Below are 11838 nucleotides of genomic sequence, written 5' to 3' on the forward strand. Positions count from 1 at the left end.
GCTTGGATTCGTCGATCGACATCGATCTCTAGGTTTATAAAAAGGAGCGCTAAGTAATGCAGCAATCAGTTAATGGGACGCCCAGGACCGCAAAAAGGGTTTTGAAAATTTGTGTGGACCGGAATTTGTGTGCGTGTGCGTGTGTGTTTTGTCGTTAGGGTTTTTGAAGGCGGGGGAATAGGAGGGGTAGGAGGAGTCTAAGTGGTGTAGATGCAGCAGCAGCAGCAGCTCCCCGTGGGGGTGGAGATGGGGGTGGGGGGCATCAGGGGGGGATAAGACTGTCGCCATTGTCGCCTCAAGGTTTGACCCGTGAGACGTCTCCTTTGACCCGTGAGACATTTAGATTCTGTAGGTTTTCTTTTAGTTAAGTTCATCCTGGTTTGGATGCGGTACGGCACTACAAGAGAGGTCATCGCTGTGAGCCATGACCGACGGGCGACCGTACGGCAATGCCACTCACTTGGAGCCCAGGAAGAGCACCAGGCAAAAGGCGAACGCCACCAGCACTGGGAGGACGACGAACTGAAACGGCCACTCTGAAACATCCTCCCACCTCCGCTGCGCCGCCCTGTTGGGGTGCAGGGCGGGCGGTGTGAAGCAGGTGACTCAAGGTGTACATGTGCCCAGCAGAGGTTCAGTCATTGCAGGCGCCACCAACACAAACACAGCCTCAAAACTCACTTAATGGTAACATGCCAAGAAGGAAAGAACCAAGCCAAGGGAAGAATTTGGGAACCCAATTTCGTTAGAATTAAAATCAGCAATAAAGATAGCAATTTTTTTGTGCCGCCGCCAAAGCACAAAGCCATATGTGGTCATTTCCACTGTTCAGTTAGCGGCACACATAATCGTATCCTCTGAACAGCGCAAGACATTGGTTCATCGTGCAGGGCTTTATCCAAGAAAGCTAGTGCGTGCTTGTGCAACTTAAACTTCAGTCCTTCAAAAGCCGCTTTTGTACATGCTTACACTATTAAGCTCTGACATATGGCTCACCTTGCCGATGCGTGACGCCTGCTCGGGCTGACAGTCATCGGTGCAAGCAGCTGTTATCGCACCGCAAAGTCCTCCACAACCGGAATAATTTTACAGTGCTTTCAGCTCCTTAACGAACTACGCAACTGCAATCTGCGTAACAGTTGCACTTCCAATTGATGGTTGCCTAGAAGTACGCCTTTTCTGGATCTTCCTAATTTGGACAAGGTCATCATACGCGAAAATGAGACTAAAGTATTACATGATAATGCCTAAAGAATGACTCCTACTGCTGTGGAACCTTCCAATGCAGCACTCAGCCAACACTTAAACTTCGTGGTGGATGCAAGTTTCACAGGCCAGGTACTGCATACATAGACCAGCCGATGCTTGCAACTGCAAACCGGTCAGAGATCAGTCAGCTCTCCGGTAAGACTGCCGTATGTGTACGGTCAGGTGTTGGGCGGCAGGACTACGGCAACGATAAGCCCAATAGATAGTTTAAGCCTGGAGTTATTCACCCTATACGAAATCTTGTACATCAAGATGCGACTGACTGTTTACATAGCTAGTATATCACAACCCCAGCTGGCAGACCACCCTTAGTCAGGTGCACAGCCCCATCGTACGCAACCGCCGTCCCGTCTTGTTTGCTCAACCTGACTGAAGCTGTTAGGTTTTCTCGATAGTTGTTAAGTCAAAATTGTCTAGTGCCTCTTGTGCGTCACACGGCATGCTTGTTTAGCTCGCGCGGTGCATGCAAACCGATTACTGTCAAAGTCGGAGCAAGCCCGTCACCGCACAACGACACAGCAGCCATTGGGAGAGGCCATCGCAGTGCCAAAGCACAGCCTAGAAGTGACCCTCTCTGGTCCCACCTCTACGTCACGATACAGCATCTGCAGCATCCGCCTCCGTGACAGCGGCCGCGGCAGCACCGCGGCGGCACTCCAGCATGTGAGGGCCGTGGCGATACTTTCGCGCCTCCCCCTCCCCCTCCCCACCGCAGCTGCACAGCCAGCGCAGTCAAATCCAAATTTACCCAATGCCACATGGGAGGTACGTTGTACAGCAACGGTCGTGGTTGGATCAGTTAAAAGCCAACTACCAACTGAATATCTAAAATGGTTTCCATTCGGAGATCTGCCCCAAACCCTTGCAGTCCCCAACCCATTTCTGCCACACCCCGGGTTCATATTTCCAAGTGACATACAATAACACGTAACTAACAGTCCTTTAGTTCCCCAATGGGGAAGAACGAAAGGGGTTCCCCCTCCTCCTTCCCCCCTCCGTGTGCCTTACTCGGGCGGCGCGGGGGCCAATTGTGGATCCCCCGCGGGAGAGAGAAACACGAACGGATCTCCCTTCTTCGATCTCCAACACCTACCTAAGTGGCTTTAGGTAAGCGGATCGTGGTGGCCCGTTTGTGCCCTGTGTGCCTGTATGTGTGTCTGTACATGTGGTCCATGTGCGTCAACGTGGGTTTAGAGGTTTTACGTTTTACGTTGCATCGTACGGAGAAACAGCAAACACCCAGCTCCTCAGCCCAAAGCCTGCCTCATCAGCCTGCAGATCAGCAGCTGCTTGGTTCGCATCCTGCGTGCCGTGCGGAGTGCGATGTATGCGTGTGTTTCTTGTGTTCGCCTGCTGTACAATATGTGCCTTTTAGCCTTGCGTAGCCTAGACATCTGGCATGCTGACGTGTCACCGCCTGACCTTGTCATCGGGCGATTCAGACAGCCTTGGAGATCATTTCGTGCTTTCCATATCGCACCTTAATATTGATACCTCCCGACCTCCCACCTGTTCCCAATTGCATGCCCTTGCCATGACCGCTCGGTGATTGGCGGTATCCACGGGAGCAATGCAAGCACCTTCCAGCATGATACTTACGGTGGGGGGTAGGTGTTGCGCCTATGTATTGTGGCATGTACTGCACGTTTCGTAGCACGCTGCCTATTGTGCGTTCATTGGCCATATCTCCTGCGATTATGCAATCATGCTTGGCTGGCGGCTGGTGGCAGTAGCAGCAGTAGCAGCAGTAGCAAAGCGCAGCACAGTGAAGCTGTTTAGGAAAGGTGTCCAGCCTAAGCCCAAGTCAGGATCAGCGCTGCTGGCCGTCAGCCACATGATTGCTGTGTGTCGTGTTCAGAGAGACGATCTCTTGTTGTGATTACCTTTCACGTTCTTCATACCTACCGTACCTAACTGCCCTTCCCCCTGCTCCTGCATACCCTGGCCACCTCCACTGCTGGACGGGGTGGCTCCTCAGGCGGCTGGCGAATACACTGAGCCCACCGTGTATTCTATCCGTTCAGGTTAGCGGGTCGCGAACGGGTTAGGACTCGCTGATGATTGGTACATGGACCACCAGTCGTACTTTCCATCTCCCGACTGTAGGTAGCAAAGGCGCCATTGTACGGCCTACGGGTACCCATGGCGGCTAGGTCAGGCGGCTAGGAGGCTCGGCGGCTCGGCGGCTTGGCGCCATAGGGGCTCTACGTATGGCTGGGTTCTCACCTCACTGCGAAAGGGAGGCCAAGCGGAAGTCGTTTGGCCCAGCGGATGGAGGTCGTGTGGTTGGGTTCGTGTCAGGCCCCGGGATAGAGGGGACACGCACACTGAGGCACACGCACACGGCGAGTGGCAACGCGCGGATGCACTGCTGACGGACTGAAATTTGTTGTGAACTATTCGTAAATAGCCAGAAATAGCTGAGACACGATCCAGTTAAGCACAAGCTGGATAAGCGAGCTGACACTATGCCCTATCTCGAAGGACACTCCAAAGTCCCAATGAGCAATAGTTGTTACAATCAGCTGAATAAAGAAGTCTTGCCTCAGGGTATAAATAGTACCAATAGATCAGGTCCGTACGATAAGACCCAACCATGAATCACACCAATCGTAGTACAACGCTTATCGCGACATCAAGCTATAAAAGCCTAGGAAGTCTGACCGGAATTACAACACTCCCCCGCGGACAGACTTCCGTACAACAAATAACTACTCAGCTATTTCATAAGGCACAGCGATGATGGCTGAAGTGGAATAAACCCAAGAAAAATTGAACCGTCGCCAAGAGAGAAAAAACAACCCAGATGTAGAGCGCCATCAAGCCAAGTCCGAATCGCAACAATCCTTCGACGTTTAAGTTGTCGAGGAAAAGGATACCGACATTCTGAGTACTCGACAAAATGCGATACTTTAGAGCTGCTTCTACTGAACTCCAATGCGCCGAAGCTAGAGCTTCCACGTTGAAAAAGATATCAGGACGTGAACATATCAACAAATAAAGCAAATAGAGCAGATGAAGCATGAGGAGAGAGTTAGGCTGTTTAGCCCAAGTGTAAGAACGCATAGCAGCAAGGGGGACGGAGATACCAACTCCACTAGCAGCTATAACTTTTCCTTCAATCTCAGCTGCCTCCAGCTCAGCTGCCTCCGCCTCAGCTGCCTCTGCCTCCAACTCAAGTTCCTCCTCCTCATTGTAAACCCCCTCATCGTACTCCTCTTCCCCCTCATCTTCCTCCAACAGAGGGGGAAGGTCCTCCTCAGTGTCCATGCCGGCCTCATCCGCATTTCCCGCGGGGGCTCCAGCAGCAGGAACAATGGGAGCAACACCTGCATTGCCCACGCCGGCCTCTCCTGCCTCTTCCGCAGGGGCACCAGCAGCATGAGCAACCACAGGGACAACCCTGCCGGCCTCACCCGCCTCTTCCGCAGGGGCACCAGCAGCAGGGACAAACCAATAATCAGACGCAGATGACTCAGTAACGCCGTTGCGGCCACGAAAATGAAACTTATCCTCATGAAAATCGACGTTTCGAGACACAATAATACGCCCATCACCAACCAAGATCCGATATGCCTTTGAGTTCGGCTCGTATCCTAGGAAGGTGCCTCTATAGGCCCTTGGATCGAGCTTGCCACCCTGGATAAGAGGACGTAGCAAAAAATTCTCTTCTCCGTCTCATACAAAGCATCGGGCAGGCCACGAACAACTAACACAATCGCATTTTTCTCCGAAATGCAAACCTATTCAACTTCTCGTACATACTGACCGCGCGGGTCAGATAGTCGTGCACTCTCTCGTCATGGTGCATCGTAATAGAGTGGAAAGATTGTGAGACTGCGCCCAATTCAGCCTCATTCAGCTGCCCAGCCCACTGCTCAAGGCCCGCCCAGAGATCCTTAGCATTGGTGGTCGACTCGATAAGAATCTTGTGTTCGACAGACGCAAGCCGAAGGATTATCAGCGCCCGAGCCTTCCTTATCTTTCGCAACTCTTTCTCCCGCTCCGTAGGATCCTCGGGTAAAACGTAGTCCTGGTGAACGACTGACGCCAGATCCTCACACTCCAAGATGGCCTTCATCTTGATGAACCAGTCGCCAGAGTTGGCGACCATTAGCACATCTCTCCAACCAGCGATGTCGGACATTCTTTCAAAGAATCACGTATGACTCAAAAATGGGTGTTTAAAATGTATGCGCTCAACAAAGCGTACGATCACTGCAGCCACCGCAACGTCAAGCGGGGCTCATAACCTGTTGTGAACTATTCGTAAATAGCCAGAAATAGCTGAGACACGATCCAGTTAAGCACAAGCTGGATAAGCGAGCTGACACTATGCCCTATCTCGAAGGACACTCCAAAGTCCCAATGAGCAATAGTTGTTACAATCAGCTGAATAAAGAAGTCTTGCCTCAGGGTATAAATAGTACCAATAGATCAGGTCCGTACGATAAGACCCAACCATGAATCACACCAATCGTAGTACAACGCTTATCGCGACATCAAGCTATAAAAGCCTAGGAAGTCTGACCGGAATTACAACAAAATTGAATTGGGCCATTAATATCAGTCGACCAGCATGGCTCTCGGAGACCTGGCATGGTGTTGCTTGCAAGCAGGTCATTCGGATGGATCTGCTTAAGGATAGGAATTGGAACAACTTGAACGGCGTCTTGGGTCGGGCTTGGCAATGATCCCTGGTCGAGGTGGCATTTAAATTGTATAAAGGTTCATATGAAGGTCTATGTTTCTGATCCCAATCATCCAAGAAATGGGGAAGCAGTCCCGCACAAGCTTAAGCTACAGCACGCAACAGCAGTCGCACTTCTATCTTAGCTCAAAGACCCCAGCGTTGTCTTCTGGCTTCAAGGGGAATACGGGCTATGGAACAATGCTTTATCATGCGGAACCACTGTCGCCTTTCGCCACTGTCGCCAATGTTAGGTCACACCCTTCAGTTCGAGAGTTCACCAACTTAAGTTCAAGCACGTATTAGTTCACTCCTTTAACTGGTCACTTATTAGTTATTATCTTTAAACTTTTGCCGAATTGTACAACCTGAGTCACCCAAAGGACTAGCGACTACGCTAAGTTAGCGGTTAAACCCGCTATGGTCCCGCTTCCCTTCAAAATAGAAATCCCATGACTTTGAATTCTCGTTAAACGAGGCTTTTAACATGGCAATTCAAGGCATGACGCCGCTGGTCCTCAATACGTCGCCACCACCGCATGCCAAGAAGATGTACAAACTTGTTGCTCTGGTAGACGGCGTTGCCACATCAGTATTTGATGGAACAACGCAATACCACCCGTTCGTGACAGTATACCAAGATGCTAAGCCAGATCACCAGGGCGGCCTGTACGTGTACCCAACCATGGAAAATTGCCTGCGTACAAACATGAGGCACTTCCCAGGAAGCAGTCAGCTCGGCAACATGCAGAAAGCAATCGCTGTCGTCCTTGCATGGTAAGCATTTTAGGCGATGCACATACTGATGCTCTACCTTGCAGCTGATTGCACCGGGCAACCGTAATCTTACGGCCTCGCCTGCAAAACCTTTTGCCGTTCAGTTCCTCGCACGGGAAGCACATCCACGCGACTTGCCAACGGCCACTCTAGAAACCATCTAATAACCCACTTTGCCATACGATCATACCTGCGCTCTCGTTTTTTTCTCGGCGTTCCCTCCCCGGATTACCCCTCACAGGAACGACGGCGTCATGGAGCTGCCCGTCATGTATGGGGCGAAGCGGGCTTACAGCTACGTACAGCTCCTGGACTTGCTTCCCATGCCGCCAACTTTCGGACTACTAAATCCCACACCCTATCAGATGCCCACAAGTGGACAGCGCTCGCTTCAGCAGCGCAGCATTACTAGGTGAGCTTGACATGCTCTAGCAAGCGACGATTGGGTGTATGTGTGTACTTAGGTATGTGTGTCTTGGGGGAAGGGGGAAGGGGGATGGGGAGGCATGTAACGATACACTTTAATGTGTATTTGTGGGGTTCATATGCACGGTCATAGAGATTTCCTGCAAGTGCTGCCCGCTTTCCTTGTTCTTTCAAGTGCTGTAGGGCGCAGGCGAGGACGCTGCAACTCGAGGTCGAGGTCCAGGACATGGAGCGGCGTCTGGAATTTGCGCGCTTGGTGCTTGGGTTGTCGGCAAATTCGCGTGGTTGATGTATATCCTGGACACACGGAGTGGACAGTATGTGACGTTATTCATTCAGGCTGAAGTTGATATAATGGAGGAAGGGAGGGAGCAAGCATGTGCCATCAGACCCGAAATTGCTTACAGTCGTTGAGGTGCATGGCTGCGGCGTTGCTTGGGGCGCACGTTTTGGTGTGGCCGCAGCTGGGCGTCCCACCCGTAAATTCGATCTTGCCCTTTAATTAAAGCGATAAATTTATGTTGGAAAGGCTGTAAAACTGGTTCTTGCTGTGTACATGCGATAGCAACTCATGAAATCTTGCTGTCGTCAGTGCAAGCTGTCTTTTTTCGTGCATCGTAAAGGTTTTACTGGAACCAGGTCTTGCCATCAGCGATGACTAGGTTACCCTAGACTCTGGCGCTGTATGCATATTTTCTAATGCACAACCATCTGCAAGGATAACGTCAATAGGTGTAAGCTGCACAGTTAGAAAGGACAAATTGTATACGTGGGGGAAACCCTTGCCACCTTTCCTGCTTCTTTCCAGCACCTAATGCTCTGACCACTTATAGTTTTGTAAAATAGTTGTTAAATTTGTAAGATGAGTCGGTGGCAAGGGTTGTTTGGCCTCTTGGCCCTTGCTCAGCTTGTGAACCTTGCCGCGGCAGATGTCTACATTATGGTGCGATGGATTGGATGGCAATCATTACGTCACGACCAATAAGATGTCTTGCCCAGGCGTAACGTGCATCGTTGGAGACTGGTCGGATGATGTTTGCCTTGCGAATGGCTTTCTTGTACCTTCTAAGACGACGTTGGTCTTATGTTTGATGCTACTTACCATTATGCGTAGCTTCACCCGAAGTCGGCAGCTTTCTCGGGGCTTACCTGCTGACTCTGCCATTCCTTTCGCCTTTGGACTTGTCCCAGACCAGCGCATACATATTGGATCCTCTTCCGGATATTCCAGCGGATTTTGGACCAGATATTCCAGACTCAGGCATAGACGGCATCCTCCGGGTATGTCTTGTGGCATGCATCTCGCCTACAAGCCAGTTAGCTGCTGACGCATGTGCATCATGCTCGCATGCAGTCTGCGGACCCAGAGGATGCATGCTCCCCTTTCACCTTCACGGACTTCGACACGCCATGGATTGCCCTTATCGCCCGCCAGCAACAGCTACACCCGAACAACTGCACTTTTGACATCAAGGTGGGGCGCCCTGTGCTGGGGAAGTAACGAGCCTTGACCGACAACAGCAACACGCGGACGGTCGCAGTGTTGCCCCATACCACCTAGGCAGGGCCAGGGTTTGCCGTGTTACACCCTTGTCGTGGCTGTAGTCCGTTAGTGCTCTGTGTCTACAAGTTGCAGAGTACTTCCCCTTTGGGCTCGTCCCTATGAACCCAAAGTGAATCCACAGGGGGGGGATGGGGACGTCTTCTTCCCGTAAAGGTCTTAAGGACCATAATTGTGTTGGAACACGGATTTCGTCTTTATTCTAGGACAATAAAAACACCACCGCCTAATAAAAACTTAACAAGGCATTGCAAAGGGACCGCGCAATTTTCAACTTTCCTTCCCCCCTCCTCCCTGACACACACCTCTCAGTGGAAGGTTTCCCTCTCCCCTGACCGTCAACCGCCCCCTCCACCCACCTTGTTAATTAATTACCCATGGGCGTTCGTCTCGCATGGGTAGTAGTTTTACAGGTATGGGGTCACGCACCCCCAACCATGTAACACACACACACGCACACCCCTGTCAATTAATATGTGTTTTGTGACCGACAAAACACACACACACGCACACGTCCCTTTCGTGCCGGCACAGAGTCGTCGGGGAAAGTACCAAGTGGTGTACTAAACCCCCCCGCCCTCCTCCCCTCCTCGCTCCTCGCTCCTCTCCCCCCACCGCATCTTCCACCGAGTCCCCCGCGACTGGTTAGTCACTCCTTGCGTACTTCCGGTGTATATCAGCCTGTATCTTCGGCATCAGCTTCACCCGTTTTCACGTGGTTCGTCTTTCCCCCGCACCACCTGAGCCTTTGGTGCAGGTGTGGAATGCTCAAAACGCGGGTGCCATGGCGGCCATCGTGTACGACGATGTGTACGAAAGTCTGATCATCATGTCTAAGCCCAAGGGTCATCCAGACCCGTCCATTCCCTCCGTCTTTGTCTCTCAGAAGGCGGGGATCATTATGCGGAAGCTCATGACGATAGACACCATCCGCGTCAAGATCACACCGGTGAGTGGGGGGATGGGGGGATTTGGGGTATTGAAGGGAGTGTGGGTATGGGGGGCTGTGTGTGTATAGCTATATACATATGTATGTATGTCAATGGAGCTGAGCTGCGAGACGTGTGTCTGTATGCGGGAGTGTGTGAGTGTATGCGGGAGTGTGTGAGTGGGGAGGGGTGTGTGAGTGGGAGATGCGGGTCCTGTTGGCTGGTGCTTATGGGGGGCCTGGTGTGAGAGGTGTGGGCGGGCATGATGGTGCCCCATATGGGCGGTGTGGATTGGGGTTGTTGGGAAAGGGTGGAAGTGGGAATGGTGCTGACAATTGTGTTTTTGTGGTGGCGGCGGTGGTGGCGGTGGTGGTGGTGGTGGTGAGGGGGAAATGTTTTCTGGAGAGCTGTGACGTCAGTAGCTGGCCCAGGTTGTCTTTCCGATGACTCGCCGTCCTGGTCCGGAGGACTGGTAGCCCTCTCTGGCCGCAACTACCACCACCACCACCATCACCACCCTTCTTCCTGTTTCCTTTCCTTTATAAATTTCCTCCCCATCCCTCCCCCTCCAGTAAATTTTCCTGCAGCATTTATCTTCTCCTGGACTACCCGTCTTTGGTATCTGCTCCATTCGCCAGTGGCAGTCTTACCACCCCCCTCCCTCCCTCCCTCGTTCGTGGTTCGTCTTTCCCTCCCCCCTCCCCAGCTCCCCAGCTTCACTCGTTTGTGGTTCGTCTTTCCCCCTCCCTCCCATCCCCCCCCCCTCCGCAGCTGAGCACTGTCGCCTGGCTGTCCATGTTGATGAGCGCCTTCCTAGGGGTCCTGGCGCTGGGGGTGGTGCTGGCCACCTTCTACGTCATGAGGTCCTGGAGCTTGTGGCTCACGGTGAGGGGAGGAGGAGGAGGAGGAGGAGGAGGCCATTGGGGTTTCGGTGGGGTTTTGGTGGGGTTTTGGGAGGACAGGGAGGGGGGGGGAGCCGGGGGGGGAAGGGAGGGGGAAAGGAGAAACCCTCTCGTTTACATTTACAGCAACCTGAGCCGATCGTGGGGATGCCGCGGCGGGCGCATTGGAGGGCCTGGAGGAAAGCGGGGAGAGTGCGGCAGGGGGGTTTGGTTTCGGGGGTCGGGAGGGGTGTAGACGGGGGGATGGCGGGCGACGAGGTGGAAGAGGGTGGAGGGAAAACGGGGGAAATACAGACAGACGGACAGACAGGGTTGTTTATTGTGCGCGACTCGGGGTGTTGTGGGAGAGGGCGGTGGTGTGGGAGAGGGGGGGTCGGCAAGAGAGACAGCGTCATAGTCCTGGTGGTGGAGGATAGTCTGAGGAGTTGGAGTCCCCGGCTTGCTGGCTGGCTGGGGGAAGGGCGAGGGGAGATGTGGTAGCCGGGAAGTCGGGGAGGGGGAGGAGGGGGTTGGGTTTTCTGTTCAACACACGTACTGCCCACACCTCACACAATTTCCTTCAACGCAACCCTCCGCAACCGCCCCACACGCCGGGCCCCTTCCCCCCCCCACACACACCCACACCGGCTAGCGCGTCCGAACCATTGCTGACCCAAATCAAATTGATATCCAAAAAACAAATTCAAACCCTAAGCCTCCCTGCAGCTACAAACTTAAACTTTGGATGCCGGTATCTGTTTTTCCTTCCTCTTGACTTTTACATCCGATCCTTTTACACCCCGTATTTCGTCACATACAGCCACCTCAACCTCACCTCGCCACCTCACCCTTTTCTGAGTATCTTGTGTATTATCTTGCGTATGAAGAACTTCCCTCCCTCATCTCACCTCTTCCCCCCCCCCCCCGCCCCCCGGTGGTTCGTCTTTCCCCCACACTTCCCCCCCCCCCGGCCCTCAGGGCATGCATGTTCGTGGAGGCGGAGGAGGTGGCGCAGGTGGGCCCGGAGGCGGACAGGCCGTCCAGGGTGGCCAGCAACACGGAGGTGCTCGTCCAACTGGCCAGCAGGTAAGGAGGGCCCTATGACGACCCGCTCGGGGCGATTTGGGTTCTTTGGGGTCCTCAGGGGTCATAACACAGCACAGTGCAACACAGCACAGCATCCCAACACCCCGATTCCCCGCCCCCCCACCTCCCAACACACATACACACATACACGCGTGGGGCCCTCTTCTTCAGGATCTCGGTCTGCCCGCGGAGTCCCTGAGGTTGCTGCCGGTGCTGGTG

At 53.1% G+C, this 11838-nt stretch overlaps 4 protein-coding genes across 4 annotated transcripts in view; 3 read left to right on the top strand and 1 right to left on the bottom strand.

Moving 5' to 3' along the window:
* Positions 1 to 1254: 1254 nt before the first annotated feature.
* VOLCADRAFT_99413 (uncharacterized protein) lies at positions 1255 to 3148 on the top strand (the record flags this gene model as incomplete). The annotated part of the gene is made up of 4 exons (XM_002958142.1): positions 1255 to 1338; positions 1789 to 1932; positions 1993 to 2034; positions 2924 to 3148. The coding sequence occupies 4 exons, from the start codon at positions 1255 to 1257 to the stop codon at positions 3146 to 3148; spliced, it is 495 nt and encodes a 164-aa protein (XP_002958188.1).
* Positions 3149 to 3993: 845 nt separating this feature from the next.
* On the bottom strand, positions 3994 to 5830 carry VOLCADRAFT_99414 (uncharacterized protein; the record flags this gene model as incomplete). Its single annotated transcript, XM_002958170.1, has 2 exons — positions 3994 to 4689; positions 5801 to 5830. 2 exons carry the CDS (start codon positions 5828 to 5830, stop codon positions 3994 to 3996), a joined length of 726 nt encoding a protein of 241 aa, XP_002958216.1.
* A 319-nt stretch (positions 5831 to 6149) lies between these two features.
* Positions 6150 to 7451, top strand: VOLCADRAFT_108014 (uncharacterized protein; the record flags this gene model as incomplete). Its single annotated transcript, XM_002958143.1, has 3 exons — positions 6150 to 6736; positions 6978 to 7148; positions 7346 to 7451. The coding sequence occupies exons 1-3, from the start codon at positions 6447 to 6449 to the stop codon at positions 7449 to 7451; spliced, it is 567 nt and encodes a 188-aa protein (XP_002958189.1). The 5' UTR covers positions 6150 to 6446.
* Positions 7452 to 8024: 573 nt separating this feature from the next.
* VOLCADRAFT_99416 (uncharacterized protein) overlaps positions 8025 to 11838 on the top strand; it is a gene marked incomplete at both ends in the record, with an annotated part of 7861 nt that continues 4047 nt past the window's right edge. Inside the window, 7 exons of the mRNA XM_002958144.1 lie at positions 8025 to 8105; positions 8354 to 8443; positions 8517 to 8636; positions 9481 to 9672; positions 10424 to 10537; positions 11512 to 11619; positions 11791 to 11835. Coding sequence (XP_002958190.1) covers positions 8025 to 8105; positions 8354 to 8443; positions 8517 to 8636; positions 9481 to 9672; positions 10424 to 10537; positions 11512 to 11619; positions 11791 to 11835 — 750 coding nt within the window. The remainder of the gene's footprint in view (positions 8106 to 8353; positions 8444 to 8516; positions 8637 to 9480; positions 9673 to 10423; positions 10538 to 11511; positions 11620 to 11790; positions 11836 to 11838) is intronic.

Source organism: Volvox carteri (assembly GCF_000143455.1).
Source record: "Volvox carteri f. nagariensis unplaced genomic scaffold VOLCAscaffold_87, whole genome shotgun sequence".
Lineage (NCBI taxonomy): Eukaryota > Viridiplantae > Chlorophyta > Chlorophyceae > Chlamydomonadales > Volvocaceae > Volvox > Volvox carteri.